Raw genomic sequence first — 18582 nt, forward strand, 5'->3', positions numbered from 1 at the left:
AAAAAAAAAAAATACAAAAAAAAGGAACAAGGCAAAGTGTCAAGGGCCACTAGCCTTGAATTTGAGCCTGGGCTTTAGTGGATAGCCCATATTGTAAGAACCCGTAAGATCAGACATCTCAAAATCATCTACAGATGCAAAATTGCATCCTTTGTCAACTAACTTGAACATCACCACATTGTGAGAGTAGTAGATTTATTTTTCCTCAATCAAAAATGATAATATGAATAATAAAAAAAATACATTATACTTCCATGTTTTCTGCACACCCCATGTTAAGATGTCAAAGTTATCTGCAGGTGGTTTGCTCTACTGTGATAGAAATTGTACTTGTGATTGTCAGTTTACTTTGCTAGATCAGAACATCACTTTCCCTATTGTGATCTTTGACAAAGATTTTAAAAAAAAAATCACATGTTTGCAAAGAATATAAAAGTTGATGGTCAAAAAGAATGCTCACACTGGATGACAAATAAATCACACTATAAACCTATTGTAATACGTACACTGCATGACCATTTTTGGGCTCCTCCCAAGTCCTGCTTCAGATGAATCTTGTTTCATTGACAGAACACAATCTCAGTAAAGAAAAATTTTGAATGTCCATTAAAAATACAAAGACCAATGTCTGTTAAAAATCGAAACGATTTAAATAAAGTAATGAATTGAAGCACCTGCTTTAACAGTATGAAAAACAGAAAAAAAAATGCCATGCATTAGTATGGGCATGTGCAAGAAGTCCTTCAACAACTAAAAAACTACAGCTCTGGTTTGTAAACAACCTGTCAAGCTGCATATACAAAAAGTTCCTCCCTGAGATTGATACACATGCTGTTTATGCTTACTTTAAAAATTTCTAAGGCTTCTAAATACCTAAGCCGGTCAGTTTGGCATGTTGCTATTAGGATGCTAGTTTGTTGTAAGTGTACCTCTATATCCAGGTCAGCTGCATATAATGACAGGGCCATAGAGAGCCTTGATTGCCATATGTCAGCAGTCTGCTCTTGAGTCACTTTTCCACCAATCTTTTTTGAAGCTTATGTACACCTATATACATGAGGTTCCTATCAAATCTCCTATCTTTCAATAGCATGCAATACACACCCCTTATGGGGACAAGTCCTTGGCATTTCTAAGGAAAGCAAAATTTTCGCTTTACGTTTGTAATGGCTATAGTAAAGCTTTATGCGTTCTATTCTGCATTGGATTTGCTCCTTTTTAAAGTTTTTCCGCAAATTTATGCACTTGCCTGAAGACAACGACAGTAAGGTTCGTCGAAAGTACTTGCGACAAGCAAATGTGGATATAACGCTGAACTCAGTGAACTTTTTGCAATGTTTATACAGTGTTTGGTGTGAAAATTGTCGTACCGATATTTAAGCAAAAGTAGTAGGACATCTCCCATAAGTAATATTTATGTCCCTTTTTCTGGCTGTTGTATTAAATACTGACCTAAAGAAAAGGTGAAAGGTCATCACACAATGCTCCTCTCTAACCTGGCAATCACTACATAGCCCATTTAGCCCTTCTGGTGGTTTGGGGAGGTCAAGAGCAACCTTAGTGGCTATCCTATGCACTAATGATCATTATATCCATGGGCTATGGCTAAGCTTTCTATCTGCACCAACTCATCATCATGTAACCATGGAGAGGAAGAGTGAGTATATGCACATCTAATGAGAGCTCTATAACCAGTAATTTTATATAGGTAGGAATTACACGATTCAGCCAAGTTGTAGCACAGAATGAAAGTTGGGTTATGATAGACCGAGGTCACCCTTGTGCTTGGATGTTGATATCCAAGAAATGCACTTCATCCTTGCTTGCTTGATCCAGCTCAAGTAGCAACCCATAGGGATTGTGATTGATAAAAATCAAGAAATGCCCTTAAATCAGGAACCTCCTTCAATAAAATGAGGATATCATCCACATATCTCTTGTATAAAAGAATGTTGGAGTGAAATACTGGGAGAACCTTTTATTATAACTGGCAAATCACTATTTCACACAGGTCTCCCAAAATTGGGCTACCCGTCAAGACCTTACCTTTGAACTGGAAGATGGGACTGTGGCAAATCAGATGTGGCAATTCCACCAACATTCTTTTATACAGGAGATATGTGGATGATATTTTCATTTTATGGAAGAAGGTCTCTGATTTAAAGACATTTCTTGATTCCATCAATTGCAACTCCTATGGGCTGCAACCGATAGTATCAAGTACACTGGTAGAAGCAACAGCCAAAAAAGTATTACATGCTGCACTATCTCGTGCACTATTTTATGCTTAATGTTATGCAGTAGTTTTCTATTATCATTTAATGAATTATTAGTTTTGTCACCAGAAGTAAAGGTTATTTTATTGTTATTATAACAAAAACACCATGCAAATCCATATTGCAGACCTTTTCAATAGAGTCTCATATCACAGAGCAGGATCACTGGCACTACAGAGTACAACGAGACTATCTTAATCATAGGCAGCCAGGCACCCAGGAATCACTGAGGTTTCTGAACAAGACTGAGAAGTCAGACTGAGTTATATGATTGGGACATGTTTGAGCTGATTATTGGTGAAATTGAACAGAATAGTATTCCCATTGTCATTGGTTACTTTATGCAACACTGCAAGTAGAATGTAGAACTTCAAACTTTAAAATGACAGACTGGATGGCCGGATAATATCAAACAAGTTCCAGCTTCAATTACTAAATATTAAACATTTAGAAATGAAGCTGAACTATCTATATATGAAGGTTTGGTATTTAAAAGCAGTCATCTAATTTTTCTCTTAGTTTATGCAATATATTTAACATTAATTCATTGGGGCCATTTGGGAGTCACTTTGGTCTTACAACATGCTTGATAAATTAGCTATTGGTATGCTATGACCAAAGATATATACTAGTTCATACGATACCATGTTCGAAAGCAAACTGCTAGATCACAAAATAGTGAACCAATATTCACAAAATCTTCCTCAAATTACCCATTGCAACATGTGGCTACTGATTTGTTTTTTTCATTAATTTCAAAACCTATCTATCTATCTATTGTGGATAACTACTCAGGTTTTTTAAAAATCCAAAAATTAACTCATGCTACTTATGAACCTGAAATTAAAGTTTCAAAAACTTTGTTTGCCACTTATGGAATCCCTAACATTTTGGAATCAAATAATGGTCTGCAGTTTACATCTCAGCTGTTTTGTAGTTTGGCCAAAAGCCGGTATTCGGTCATCCACATCACATTATCTGAAGTGTAACAAACTAGCAGAAAGACATGTTAAGATAGCAAATCACTTCTAAAACATTGCACTAAGGATAGTACTGATGTTTACCTGGCTTTATTAAACTGGTATAATACATCATGCCAGGGATTATAATTGCCAACATGAGCTCTGTTAGGTCAGCCAACATGTTCACTGATTCCATTGCATGGAAAACTGAGTCTAGAAACATAGTGGTGGAATATGACAAGAGGCTGAAACCAATATACAAAGAAATTATAATGGAAGAAAAAAGCTGGCATACAAAACGGCAATACTATGTATCAAATGCTAAAAAGTAGTAGATATAGATAGGACCAGAGCTCCTGGAATTTATAGTGTACCATTAAAGGACGACAGATTTGACAAGGATTTAATTTACGTAGGCACCACAAATTGATCTCTTAGAAGCAGGATTAAAGAACACAAGTATGATATTGAAAGAGAAAACAACTATGCTATCCATATATGCCTCAGAACCAGAAGTTGAAGATAAAAAACAGCAAGCAGCATTAATTAGAGAAGAAACAAAATTTCTAGATATGTTAGATATATTTAAAACAGCCTTGAAGAGAGAGAGTGCATTAATATATAAGATGCAGATTCATTATCATGTGCTTGGAAAGCTTTTTATAATTGAAAATTTTGAATCCAGTTGGAATGTATTATGCTACAGAACAAGCATTATAAATGGAACACACAACTGACCTGAAGCAGGATACTAAATTTCGGTAGTCACCATTAATTATATTATGGGTAATTTTTTGTACTTTTTATGAGTTGAAAGTGTATGTAAAATATAAATAACTATTTAATGTGTTCTGTAATTTCTTATGTAGTTTTATATACTATACATAACAAGGACTGAAAAGGAGCATATAACCCAAAATGCATTTCCTTTTATTAAAAAAGAAAATAAAAAATAAAATCTTTTTCCATTGAAAAAAAAGACAGTTTGGATTGGCAAGAGTGCACCATATATAGAAAATTTGAAGTTTTCCAAAATTATATGAACTTCAAAACAATATTTGATAAGCAATATTTGATAAGCTATTCATGCGATACATAGCTAATAAAGTTATAATGTCTTGATAATGAGCACTGAGTTCAGCATTAATACAATATTTCTTATATTGCAAGTACTTTCAACGAGTATAAATTTGTCGAAAGTACTTGCGATATAAGAAATATTGTATTAATGCTGAACTTGGTGCTCGTTATCAAGACATTATACAACTTTGGGCGCGAGTTTTTAAATTTTCCTAACTTTGCTAATAAAGTTTCTAAAAGGAATAAAATATCATCAATTTATGTTATCCATAAAAAGTTTAGCAATTATTTTTATAGAAGTTGATGAATTAACCTTTAAAAGTCATCATCTGGCCAAACTTTCTCAGCAACGGAATTTATTTATTATCATTTCTCAACAATCTTTATCTGTTGCATAATTATGGATTGGGTTATAATATTAATTCATCCAGACTACTTCATAAATAAAAAATTACATTTTTAATTTATGAAGTAAATTTATGAAAATAATTAGTCCATTTTTCTGATGTAAACAGCAACTGTTTACATCAGAAAAATGGACTAATTATTTTTTATCTGAATGTAGTTTTATAAGTTTTACTTGATTCTTTTAACATTGTGTATATATTAGTCTTAAGTTTATATAGAGAGGTAAAATCATTTCTATCAACTGTCAAGGTCAAAAGATGATTCACAAAACCAGTCATTTAGGTTGAGTATTGTTTTAATTTTGTCATCTTATGCAATGGGTTTTAAATATAAATATATTGTACAGAATTTATTAGATGTTTTAAATAGCTGTAATATAATTAACAACATGCAAGTCTTTGAATATACAAGATTTGCTAATAAGTATTTAGATAATGAATGAAATAAGTGTTTATTTTAACTGTATTTATTTAAATTTTAATAAGATTTCAAAAGCAAAGTATTGTTATTTGGATTATAAACAAATTCCAAATTTAATTTCTTGCTGATGAGAAGCTTAAGTAACTCAAAATGTATCTATTAACCTGATGTAAATTATATTATTGAATTGTCAACGATGACATTCGGTTTATTACTTGATAGTTGGCTAATAACAGATGTAGAAAATGATTAAATCTTCTGTTGATTAAGCTAACTTGATAATTAAAAGCAGAAGTGCAAGTGATACTGTAAAGAATCATGCTTAACCGACGTTAAAAAAACACGTATTTGTTAAAAACTATACTTTTGAAGACATACTTTTATGTTTGATTTTGCCTGATAATGAAGGCTGTAACATCTTTACACTTGGGTATATTTTCGTCGAGAATTTCACACATTTTCATTAATCGTTCAAAATTTTTATTGACTATTTAATATTCAAATCTCATGCCTTAACTGAATTTAAAAAAACAAACTTTAAACATAAAAGTAATGTTTGTTCACAATTTTGTCCAATGACAAAGGCTGTATGTCTTTGAAAGTGCTCACAATTTTTAACAAATACATGGTTTTCTTCTTAACTGGTTAATTGTGATTTCTCTCCCATATAAAACATTCCTGGCATAAAGTGAATATTGTTTCTGTGAGATACAAAAATTTGGCTAACATTGACGGTAAGTTTGCATTAAAAAGTAAATGAAGGTGCTGGAAGCAGTGTTATAAGCATAAGTTTGCTCTAAGATAAATTCACAACAGAAGCTGGACCCTTGTAAAAAGTAATTTGTTACTTCTTAATTTGAATTTCCTTGATGTAAGAAACATAAAACTATTATCATTTTGATGTTTTTATTGCTGTTATGTATCAGACTCTAATAACATTCCTCCACAAAGAGATAAATGCATAAATTCTGTATTAACTTATGAATTTTTCATTCCGAGTGTGGCATTTAGTGATATACCTTCAAAGAAGCATAATTTTATTCTTCTTGTGCAAATATAAAAAGTATTTTTTTTTTTTGTATAAAAAGTTATCATTTATAAATCAATTATAATTAAATATAAAACTAGTTAGACAAATATTTTTAAAATTATTCTGAAAAAGTTAACATTTTCTCAAGTTAATTAACCTGGAAAAAATTATTGTTATTATATGATCATACAATAAATATTTATACATTTAAAATAATATTAAATCAAAAATGTTACTTACAAAACATGCTTATTTAGTAGTAGTGGCAATATTTTACAAATAAATAAAATGCTATAATATATGATCAGACGAAGATTAAATGCAGAATAATAAAATTTTGCAATTATATTATATATATAAAACAGGACCATGCTGTATGGTGTAGAGCAAGGATTCTCAACCATTTTTTTACCCATGGACCCCTTTTCCTCTTAATTCTTTTTTGCAGACCCCCCCATAGACATTGCAGGAAAGAAACCTTTATTTTTTTCATTACATTGTTTCAAATTGGAAAAATATTTTAATACTGAAGCTTTTAAGGTTTATAGCCTCCCTCCCTAATCTTCAAGATCTGGAACAAACAGATCCAAAACGTTCAGAAATGTCACTGTCAAGTGACATGATGCTGATGGTATAAGATTCTCCTAACAGACCCCAGTTTTATAATCTCTCCTTGACCTTCTTCAATGAGATATATATGTCGTATACGTATTCAATATTTTAACCCTTATGCAAAAAATGAGTAATAAAGAAATTGACAACATATATACTGTAGAAATTTAATTCTCAGTAAAACAATTGTTTTGAAGTAGAATTACCCTATAGACCACTGAAATATCACTGTAAACCTCCCAATTTGGTATTATTATTCTGTGGACCACCAGTAATGTTACTTTGACCCCTAGGGACACCAGTGGACCCCAGTTGAGAACCACTAGTGTAGAGGAAAAATTTCAGAGGGGAAATGTCCCAGCAATGCAACAACATGACTGAAGAGGGTCTTTTTTTTTCTGTCTTTGTGACCTGTATATTCAATCCAATTTTTTATTATAATGTTTTTTGAGTTTACATTCTAGCTTGAGAGTCATATTTATGAGTAAAATGCAAGGTTGATGCATGTTATAAAATGTTAACTCAAGAAATAATACAACAAAAAATTGGACTGGATATACAGGTCACAAAGACTGAAGAAAGAAGAGACCTATTGCACCGTCGATTGCTGGGAACGACATTCCTCCACTGGACTTTTTCCTCCATACCATATAGCACAATCCTATGTTTGAACCAAAAGTAACCAATCATAATCCAGACAATGACTCCTTACATTGAAAAACTCATTACTAGAATGAACGAGTGTATACAAAATCTACCATATTTTCATAGATTATCCAGCATGTTGGTCTATCCAGGGAGATCATGGATCCAATATTTTCATATTGTATAATCTGGCATGCCGGTTTATCCTGGGGAAATTCCAGCATGCCAGTTTAAGTGAGGTTACTCCAGAGAGTGTACAAAACTCGCATATTGCTCTGTAAAGGAAAACTCTCTTCCATCAGTCAAATTACAATATTGTTATTTTGCTGTAGTTAAATAAATGTTAAAGAAAATATTCTTCTATCAACTAGTTTTGTTAGATCTGATTAATTTTATTTTTTAGTTGAAGTTTAACCAGCATGCCGGTCTCCCAATTATATGCGGCATGCCGGTCGGTCAACAAAAATACAGTATGAAACAGAAGTTTATAAAATGAATTTGTATAATCAAATAGCACTGATGTGGAAGAAGATATTGGTCTTGTTTTGCTACTGAATTCCTTTTACTGTCATAAAAAGGTACAGGATTCAATAATTTATTACATCAGAAATATTTTCAAACATGTACATCTGACACTACATGCTTTTCACATTGATTTGACAATTATTTCATTGGAAAACAGATGTTGGACCCCAAAATTCTAGGTGTTTCTGGTATATAAAGTCATAATTTCTTTAAAAAATAAATTTAAACAGAAGTCAACAATACAAAACAAGAACAATTTATTTAAAAAAAGAGCACTTCACCTAATTTCTTAAAGCATGATTAGTACTTTAGACGGCATCTTAAGTGTAATTAGGCAAAATGCTTTCTTTTAAAATAAACTGTGAGAGGAGAAATCTCACAATAGTAGTAGTTGAGATATAACAAAACACAAGATACTGAGTGTCCAAAAGTTACTGTAGGGTGAGAAATTTGTAAATGGCATTAAAGTGATACAGGTTTAATACGCAGTGCCATATTTAACTTGTATGTCCTGCAAACATACAACTTACAGGTCACTACCACGAAGTGGAAACCAAGATGTACAGTACAACTTACAGTATTGCATACAAGACCTGTATGTCCTGCATTTCCACTCTGCAGTAGAGTTTGTTTGTTTATTAAGCTATGGCAATGCAATGGCTATAGCAATGCAATGGTTTATTAAGCTATGGCAATGGTAGTCTGCCTAGGGGAATGCCTCCTGGGAGGTCTTTTCAAGGGTAACTGGCCCTTATTCAGGCATTACAGATGTAAAGAATACCTGGAAAACTCCATGTAGCCAGCCCATCCTGGCAAGCCACAAACCCATGAATGAACTCTGTGTTCGGAGAACAGAACCATTTGGCCATTGGTGGGCCTCTCTGCAGTAGGGACCTGAAATTGTATACGAGGTCTAAGTTGTGTGCATAAGCACACAACTTAGACCTCGCCGTATAAAATGCCATATGTATAACTTTAATATCATAACAAGTTTCTCACTCAACAGTAACTTTTCAGACACTCCATATAAACTGAGTTTCATACATTATAAATTCCTTTCCATTTTCTTCAAAAGCATTTCATAATATTTGTAAAACAGTAGCGAGATTGAGGCCGAAGTTTTCAATGCAAAAACATGTACGTCGGATGTTCGGCGCTGCTTTCCTGTAAGCCTAAAAGTTTGACAATGGCATTTGGAACGTCGAGCACGATTCCACTGACTTTCCAAACACCATTGGCAAACTTCTTCAATACTTACAGGAAAGCGACGTCGAACATCTGACTTACACGTTGTCGTGTTGAAAACTTCGGCCTCAACCTCACTAGTACCGACTACTTCAAAACTGTAGTTTTGTAAGTAGCATTTTAATCGTGACAATACGGACAAACCAAGTTTCTCTCCTCTTGTTAAAAACAAAAGGCTTTTATTTCTGAAAGAAATTAATTAAAAATAAAAAAAATAATAAATACTTACTATAATAATTAGCTATATAAATTAATTTCTACATTATAAATTTACATGCTTTTATTAAAAAAAGTGATTAGCTGTCAAAACAACCTGCAAATGTTACTTCTTCGTCTATACCAATAAAAGGCAAATCACAAGCAAAGGCATTTTTCGGGAAACCTACCAGAGGCATGCAGTCTTGTCTAGAGGTGGGAGAGCTATTGCTGAGCAGGATCCCACAGGCTACCATAAGCAGCAATGGCAGTGAACCGGAGGTCTGAGGCAGCCTGAGCAAGACAAAGTGCTACTATTAGCATTCAATGACAGCATCAGTTCTGTATTTTTTTTTTCCTTTAAATCAATCATTAATTGTCTGCTTTCAATTAATTAAAATACTTATATTTTATCATACAAAATGCAAAAAAAGTTTAAAAAACTAGGTTCTCATATAAAAATTCAAATGCTAATTAAATCTTAATTGTTTTTTTTTAATTTAAAAATGATATTATATAAATATATAATTAATTTTTCAAACTAATCAAACTATGATTAAGAAAATCTTAAAACCATGCCAGCAAAAAATCTAAAAATTAGTATTATTAATTGCAAAAAATTCATTACAAAATTCAAACCATGGCAGCATTCCTTTAGCAAATATCTGCAAAATTTTTATTATATATATGTTTTTCCTTTTATTTTGTTTCTTTTATAAAAAAATTACATGCTTAAATCATGCTCTAATTTAAGAAAATACTTACTGTAATTAATCATTTCATATTCTTCAATTATCAAATATTTTAACATTAGCGAGGTCGAGGCTGAAGTTTTAAATGCGAAAATGTGTATGTTGGACGTTCAGTGCCGCTTTCCTGTAAGCTTAAAGTTTGACAATGGTGTTTGGAATGTTGAGCATAATTCCACTGACATTCCAAATGCCATTTTCAAACTTCTAGGCTTACAGGAAAGTGGTGCCGAATGTCTGACGTACACGTTTTTGCACTTAAAACTTCGGCCTCAACCTCACTATTAAAATTTAAAGTTTAATTATAAAAAATTTTATGTGTTATCTAATAAACTATTAAATTTCTAATTAAAGTAATACATTATAAAAGTAATTTATAAATTCGGAGAGAAAACACAGAGCAAACAACACACTAACACCAGAAAACAGCAAATAGTCTGCTGGTTTCTGGTTTAAGTGTAGTTGTTTGTATTGAATACTTGTATGCTGAAAACACAAAACACATTAAGATTTTTTAATTCTTATTTATTTCTATAAATCTTATTTAAAATCTAAATGTTAAACTATAAGAAATTGTTTCATTTGTCGTCTTCATTTGTAATAACCCAAAGTGAAGATGTCTGTTAACCTGATCCTTAAGATTAATGCTGAACAATTGCTGGATTTAATCATATTATATTAATGCCTATCTCTGGGACAAATTATTTAACATTTAATTATTAATAGTAGCATTAATATAACTCGATACGATCCAGCAATTGTTTTATGTTAATCACGATGACAAGGAATGAAACAAAACATTTCAGAATTAAAATAAACTGAAGAGTCCACGGATCGAATACGTGGTTTATGTGAATAATGCATTTTGGAAAAAATAAAACAAAATTTGAAATTGACTTGCTTCATTTACAATCACTTCACCATTCAATTGATTACAGCTAAGATTGGTTTATAATAACTAAAATATAAAATATCAAAAACAATGTTCGACTGTGTATCTGGAATATACTGTGCTATCGTACTGCAAGTGCATAAAACTTGGCTTTTTTATTGCATTATCTTCATTGATCACCACCGTTTGTACTAATAACTAATTGGTGCACACTGAAAAGTACTATCAAGCACAGGACAACTCATTGCTCCCACTGCAGACAGTATTATATTACAGTACATACCGTACATAAACTTTAAATTGCAATCTCTGAAATTATTAATGATGATATTTTAATTCTTATCTGAAGAACCTCTTATTTTATTTTTCAATTATCTTTCCAATAATGCCTACATCATCTTTGTATGACCATTTGCTGCAGAGTTACAAAGCATTACACTATCTGCCAAGTGCACCCGTAGATATTGTTACAAAGAAAACAAAAGTACTAAGTATTTTTAAAAAATGTAGTGCTTTAAATTTTAGACAAATACACCAACAATTGCCATAAATGATCAGCTAAATTTTGGATAAATGATTATAGATTAGAAATAAATTTGGCAGCGTTATGCACCATCTCTTATTAAAATTAATAATTATAATATTTAATTAATTAATTAATTTAGATTAAACTGGAAGAAAAGAATCGGCTCGAAGCGGGACTCGAACCCACAACTCCCGTTTACCGTGCGGACACGTTGCCAATTATGCTACCCAGACCTTCGGTCCGATCTCCTCTTCCAGCATATATAAGACTAAAGATAGAACCATCCTTGAGTGGATGTTTCTGGCCATGGGCACAGATGTGTCCCCAGTCGGCACCGTAATAACCATGGATGGTTATATCTTAGTCTTTCTGTCTTAGTCCTTAGGAAGACTAAGAAGGGACTGTCTTAAAGAAAAAGCCAACGGAAGAGGGGGTATATGCCCAAAACATGTATCAGCATGCAAGATATTCCCGAATAAAGAGTGATGTTAAAGATGCCCAGTGTCTACTTATGCACCCAGTTGTAAAGTAAAGTATAATTAAAAGAAGACAAGGTTTCAGAATAAGTCAATAAACATCTAAATATTTACAATGAAACAGTATCCCAAAGCATCATTGTCAACATATGTCTAGTTTCATTAATATCAAAATGTGTGTGTTCATTTGTAATTATATCAAAGATCCATTAAAACTGGGATAACTGTAATTATGTATTTTATACACAGATACAGACAAATGAGGATTCTCTCTCTCTCTCTGTGTCTGTGTGTGTGTCAAAACTGTCTTAACATCCTTTATAGCCTACTAAAAGAGCATTGTTATAATTCTACATTGGTAGCTTTAACCCACACAGCTTTCAAAATATCTTTTAAACACAGACAGCCCATAAATATACACACAAAAATATAGTAGCAGCACTTTTTTGAAGAAATAAAAAAAGTATCATTTGAAAAATCAATGGATCTTTTAGATCAAGTTGCAGTTAACTTGTTGGCTCTTGCCTACAGAATAAAAACAACAATTTTAAATCCAGAAACTTTTTTTAGAATTTTTAATAAACAATTGATTGAACAATCTTGATTAAAGTCTTGCATTAGCTTGCTTTATGATTAAATTCAGAATAAATATAGCAAAAGCAGCTAGAATTGTTCAACCTCAATGTCAAATTAAATGGTCTGTTTGTAAGAATAGATGCAAAATAGCCATAAAACCAGAAATTCCTTTGTATATTAAAGAACTATATAATATTTTAAGTTTATGAAATGAGTAATCACATATCTTAATTTATTAAAAGTAATTTTTTTTTATTAATAAACCAAAAAAACGCCTAAATAATCAGGCTAATGTTCTAAATTATTTATTAAAATTATTAAAAATTATAATTATTAATTTTAGATAAGAGATGGAACCTAACACTTACCTCTATACCAAATTCATTTGTATTTATTATTTAATTACAGCCATATAATAGCCCAATTATTTAGGAGTTTGTTGGTTTATTAATATATCATCAGGCTTTGAGATGTATTATATTTAATTTCTTTTATAAAAAGTTACATTATAAACTTATAGCATTCCATTTACTCTCTCTCCATTCTCACAATATTTATTATAAGTCGTGTAAGGCCTTCTGTTAAATTAACTCACAATCATTCAGCAGAGTGTTCAAACACCCAATTATTATAAAAGAATAGATGTATAAATATGATGCAGTACATAACAATGCGGTAAAACTACAGTGTGTCCACTTAAATATCTATCTAGGGACAAAAAGATCTTTCCAGCATTGCTTAAGTGTATGTATGTGATGCATGCTTATTTGGATGCTAAAATAGCAAGAGAATCAATTTAAGATTATAATTATAAATCAATATCAATTATAATTATAAATAATAAAAGATTAAGCCATGGTGTGGGGGAACTTAAAGACTGTGTGTTCAAGCTGTCTCGTGACAAGTTCTGCTAACACAACTGACAGTGGCGAACGCATCGGCACCCACTGCTTTTGTAGGTAAACTCTTCCATTGAAGTGGTAGTAGTTATGCTCTGTAATGAAGAGCACACAAGATACGTCTCAGACTTGGGCATGGGGCTATGGGTAAGCGAAAGCCATATTGCCTAAAAATCTAGGCTGTGAGGCAGCCACAGTATGGGAGGGAGGGACGGAGTGTCCTCCAATCCCTTGGTCTGCACAAGGTAGTAGCAGGGAAGAGAGACTGTTTAACACTTTTTGACATGATTGTATTTAAAAGATTAATTCAATATTGCAGAAACTCATACAAAAAAAGTAAACTTTTTAATGTATTTACTGTAACTAAATAATGACCAACTTTCAGAAACAATATGAGACAGCCGAGCATTTTATCCTATCCAGTTACCAAATTGCTGGATACTGATGGACACAATGGTACCTGCCATAGATGCACCAATGGCAAGTCACCAAGCCATCAAGTTCAGATATCAGTCATTGTTTGGTCTGTCGTCAATGGATATAAGACTAAAAAGCAGTTTACCCAAACTTCCACGCAAATTGTTTATGGTAAAATACACTTAGTGTCGCATATGTCTCGTGCATTGACAGAGCAATCTTCTTGTCTAGTGATGCACAATGTGATGGTTATACACTATTCTGGAAAAAATAGCACCTTGTCAATTCATAAAATGTGATGAAGTTGTGGTTTGTTATAGTGTAAATTTAACATCATATTACACCATTCAAATCACTGTGTAGCATCCTCTTCAGGTTGTGCTGGTTACAGGTTGCTAGCAGAAGAATAAGTGCATGTGATAGTGATACATATAATATCTGGCATAGTTTTGTCCACTGCATCCATGTCCTAACCTATTGAACTTTTAAGTCTAACGAACCACACCATTTACTTTCAAAACTGTTTCAATTTGTGCTTATGTTCCTTCTCACAAAACTCAATTTTTTTCTAATCTAATTAAATAAAGACAAATTTTCCCAAAAATATTTATTCTCTAAACCTCAATTGTCAATTTCACTTCACAACATCCAAAACCTTAAGTCCAATTCACTATATTGTTCCTTGATGATTACAAAATCTAGAAAGTTTATATTATCTGAGCTGATCTAATGATTAAGATAGCAAGTCAAAAAACATACAATAGCATTATCAAAATTTACAACCGATAATAAAGGGCCTAAACAGAATTCAGTAAAAAATGTTAGAACAAACATAGATTCCAATTGATCCCAGCAAAAAAGTTACATGCAATGCAAATATACGCATAATTAAATCAGTTCACTAAATGAGAAATAAATCTTATGGAATAAGAAGATATTTTTAAATCTAAAACTTAATTGATTAACTGGAAAAAAGAATAGCTGAAAAACTCAGTTTGATGGCAATAAACTACTAAAAAAAACAAATTTAATAAACTACTTCAACATTTTTGACATTAGTATGTTGAAAACATTCAAGTAGTTTATTAAATGTAATTTCTCTTAAGAACTTAACACCAACAAATTGTTTCTTAACAGATTGTTTTTACACCAGTGTACATCAATATTCTGTATAAAATTCAACAAAATTATGAGTTAAACATGTTGATTATCATTATTACAATCTAAACAGTTTTTTAAATATATAATTTAATTTTATACTGAAAAAGATGGACACATTAAGTTATAATTAAAAGCAAGAAAAATCTTTGTCACTTTGATATTATTTAAGTGTAAAGACGACGATCGGAAGTATAAGAATTTCAACAGCAAAAAATATTCTCTGTGTGTCTTAATTTCTGCTGACTCATACCACAAACAAAAAAACATCCAACCAAAACTTATATATATCTTAATGATGATCTAACTAGACATAAATGAACTTATAAAAATAATCTCTCTACTAAAATTATACATAAAAGTGGAATATCACAAATAAAATTAAAAATTCAAACAAGTTTTCTTTTAATATTTATTTAAGCGGAATTAATTAAGGTTTAATGAAAGTTCCATAAATATCCTAGAATTAGACAAGAGATTAAATGTTACTAATATAGCTAAAGGAAGTTTTGTCCTAGATAACGGTTCGAGTAACAGTTGATGTTGATGTTTCTCGGCATTTATTAGTAGCAATCAAACTATTTTTACAACCAGTTACCTAATAGTTCTGCATATTCAATTTGCATGTAGTCGACTATACATCTGTAGCAATACGTTAAGTTACACTTTCGTACACATTAAATATATCTCAAATCTATATTTAGAATAAAGGATGCTTAATAATTAACTTAAACCTATTTAAATTTTTACCAAATCAAATATATTATCATTTATCCTGTAATATATTTTTGCTTATAAAAGTATTTTTGTATGAAAATACATTAAGATATAGAGTTAGATTTGATCTGTAGTTTAAGAGTTAAGCAACCAGCTGTCTTCGGTATAAATTACCAACCGGGAGTCAAAAACAGTCGGTTGACAATGCTATTAATAGATGCACCAATTTATATACATATATGCAACATATATTTTCTAGCAGAGTTGTATTTCTTGATTTATTCTACTAGTTATTGAAAGAGAACTATAGAATTATTATATTATTTTCAGAACAGAATCTACAATATCAAATACCTAGAATGAAGTGGGAAGTTATGTTAAAGTCCATTTAATTCTATTAAAAAGTTCAAATATATTTGAAAACTTTATAATAAATTTCAAAACATGCGCACACAAACTGGAACTATGTAATGGCGAGACTACCCATTTGCATAAAGTCTTTGAATGACACAATGTACGGTCATTGGAAGTCTTTTGTTACTTGTTTGCTGGAAATTACATTTAGGTGTTATTTATTAAAACATTATAAATTTCAGTCAATCATTCACTAACATTTGAAAACAAACATTTCACAAAAGAAACCATTAAATGTTTGACTTATATAGGGTGTCCAAAAAGTTACTGTGCAGTGAGAAGCTTATAGCAATGTTACAGTTATACATATGGCATCACATACGAGACTCGTAAGTTGCACATCCCATGTTTCCACGCTCTGCCGTATTACCACTCGCTCACAGACATTCCAGTATTTGAAAGATTTCTTTGCCAATAGTGTGCCAGATTCTGCAGAAGATTACAGAAGGTTTCTGGACCTCTGCCTTGATTATAGGGCCTCTAGGAGACACTTCTGGCATTTATTATAGTAGAAACTGTAATATCATACATATAATTTCACTTTTATTAAAACTTTAAACCTTTTCCACTGCACAGTAACTTTTCAGACACACCCTACACATATATTTTTGTGATTTTGAACACTTGCATTATTTAAGTATTAAATACAAAAGCAAGTTAGGAATGTCAAAGATTTGTGTTAGAAAAAACAAGTCAAGGACTTCTCGCCTTGGAATTTGGCCTAAAAGGCAGCAGATTAAAAATCTTTGTACAAGATGATGGCATAAACTATTTAATTTCTAATTATTAAATTTTTGGAAATAAACAATGAACTCGAATGAAACTAACGCCGAACTGCAAATTACCAGTTACACTTTCTAAAAGCTTAATTTTCAGAAACTGATAATTTGAACTAGTTTTTTTTTTGTTACTAAGCCAAACAATCACCATAATTAATAATTAGAAACTAAGTAATTTGGTACTAGACATAGATTGGCAAGTGCACAACTGGTAAGCAGAGGTTGCAGGTTCAAGTCTTGCTCCAGGCTAGTTCTTTTCTTCCAAAGTGTTCTAAATTATTATAACTATTAAATTAGATAAGAGATGGCACCTAATATCTACCTCTAGTACCAAATTACTTAATTATGGCATAATAATAGCCTAATTAATTAAGGCGATCATTTGGCTTAGTATCAAGACATCAGGCTTCACAATGTTATATTGAGAGTTTCTTGTATTAAAATAATAAGAAATACCAATTGATTGAATATATATTCAGTCTATTTTCTCTTCATTTTTTTTTTTTAAATCACTTCAACTTCTTATGCTTAAAAGACAAACTTGTTTACGTTCCACACAGCATTATAAAAATCATAGCTAAACAACTCAGGTGCAAATGACAAACCAAAAATGTGACAATTTCAAAATTATATGCTGCAAAAGCTTGAAATATTCAGAGTAAACAATACAACACATCATACATACATATTCTAGTTTTGTTTTTGTATACAAACAAAACAATCTCATAGAATTTTCAAAACAGTTTAATAACCTGAAGCAGGCTCCTGAAAGTAGCCAGAAATGTTTGATTTTTTCAATTACTGCACTGCTCAGAGATTAAAAACACTGTACATAGAATGGTGTTGTGACAATTTCAACTGTGTCCAGAGGTTTATAGAACATTTGCAATTCAGGGATTGCATGCATTCTATAAAATCAAAGCCAGATTATATTAGGCTATATTTTACTATTACTATTACAGTAGAACCTCTATTATCCGGACTAATTGGGGATGAAGGGAGTCCGAATGAGGAAAAATCCGGATAATCGAAACAAAATAATAATTGACAGTGACATGTACATACAGTATGAATAATTTTTATTTGTCTAGTTTTATATATAGCTTCAATATTAAATTATTTTTTTATTAAGAAATTCAATTATCGATTTTTGTTTAAAGCTAGCTGTTCTTTTTGAAGCTGCTAAATTGCAAATACTTTTAAGGCATATAAGTTGTCCTGAGATATGCTCTTCTTAGCTCTCAAACCACTTCATGGTGACATCTAAGCACTGAAAAGCTTCAGAATGTGTAGGACCAATATCTCTTACTTTGCAAATCTCTTCTTCGTCTTCTTGATCCTGTTCACCTGAGGCAGATATTTCTTTAATTATTTCCTCATCATTCAAAATTTGGAATCCAGGATCGTTTGCATCCCAACTTAACCACTTGGTTACATCTTCTTCGTCACATTCAGCAAATATTGAAATTTGTGCTATTGCTTCCACAATGTCTCCTATACTACTTTCTACTGTGTTACTGGAATTTACTAATAGTCTTTTCAAATTTTGTTCCATGCATTCCATCACGTACATACAACAGT

General features: G+C 31.5%; 1 protein-coding gene across 5 annotated transcripts in view; it reads right to left on the minus strand.

Moving 5' to 3' along the window:
• The window catches only part of LOC136969066 (nuclear factor 1 A-type-like), a 127699-nt gene that overhangs the window by 71445 nt on the left and 37672 nt on the right, over positions 1–18582 (minus strand). For 4 of the 5 annotated variants that reach the window (XM_067263154.1, XM_067263153.1, XM_067263157.1 and 1 more), the window contains exon 2: positions 9590–9692. The exons of the other annotated variant lie outside the window; for it this stretch is intronic. In XM_067263154.1, coding sequence (XP_067119255.1) covers positions 9590–9655 — 66 coding nt within the window. In that variant the 5' untranslated portion in view covers positions 9656–9692. The remainder of the gene's footprint in view (positions 1–9589; positions 9693–18582) is intronic. 5 annotated transcript variants of the gene reach the window in all.

Source organism: Centruroides vittatus, unplaced genomic scaffold (assembly GCF_030686945.1).
Source record: "Centruroides vittatus isolate TY-2023 unplaced genomic scaffold, ASM3068694v2 contig_17, whole genome shotgun sequence".
Lineage (NCBI taxonomy): Eukaryota > Metazoa > Arthropoda > Arachnida > Scorpiones > Buthidae > Centruroides > Centruroides vittatus.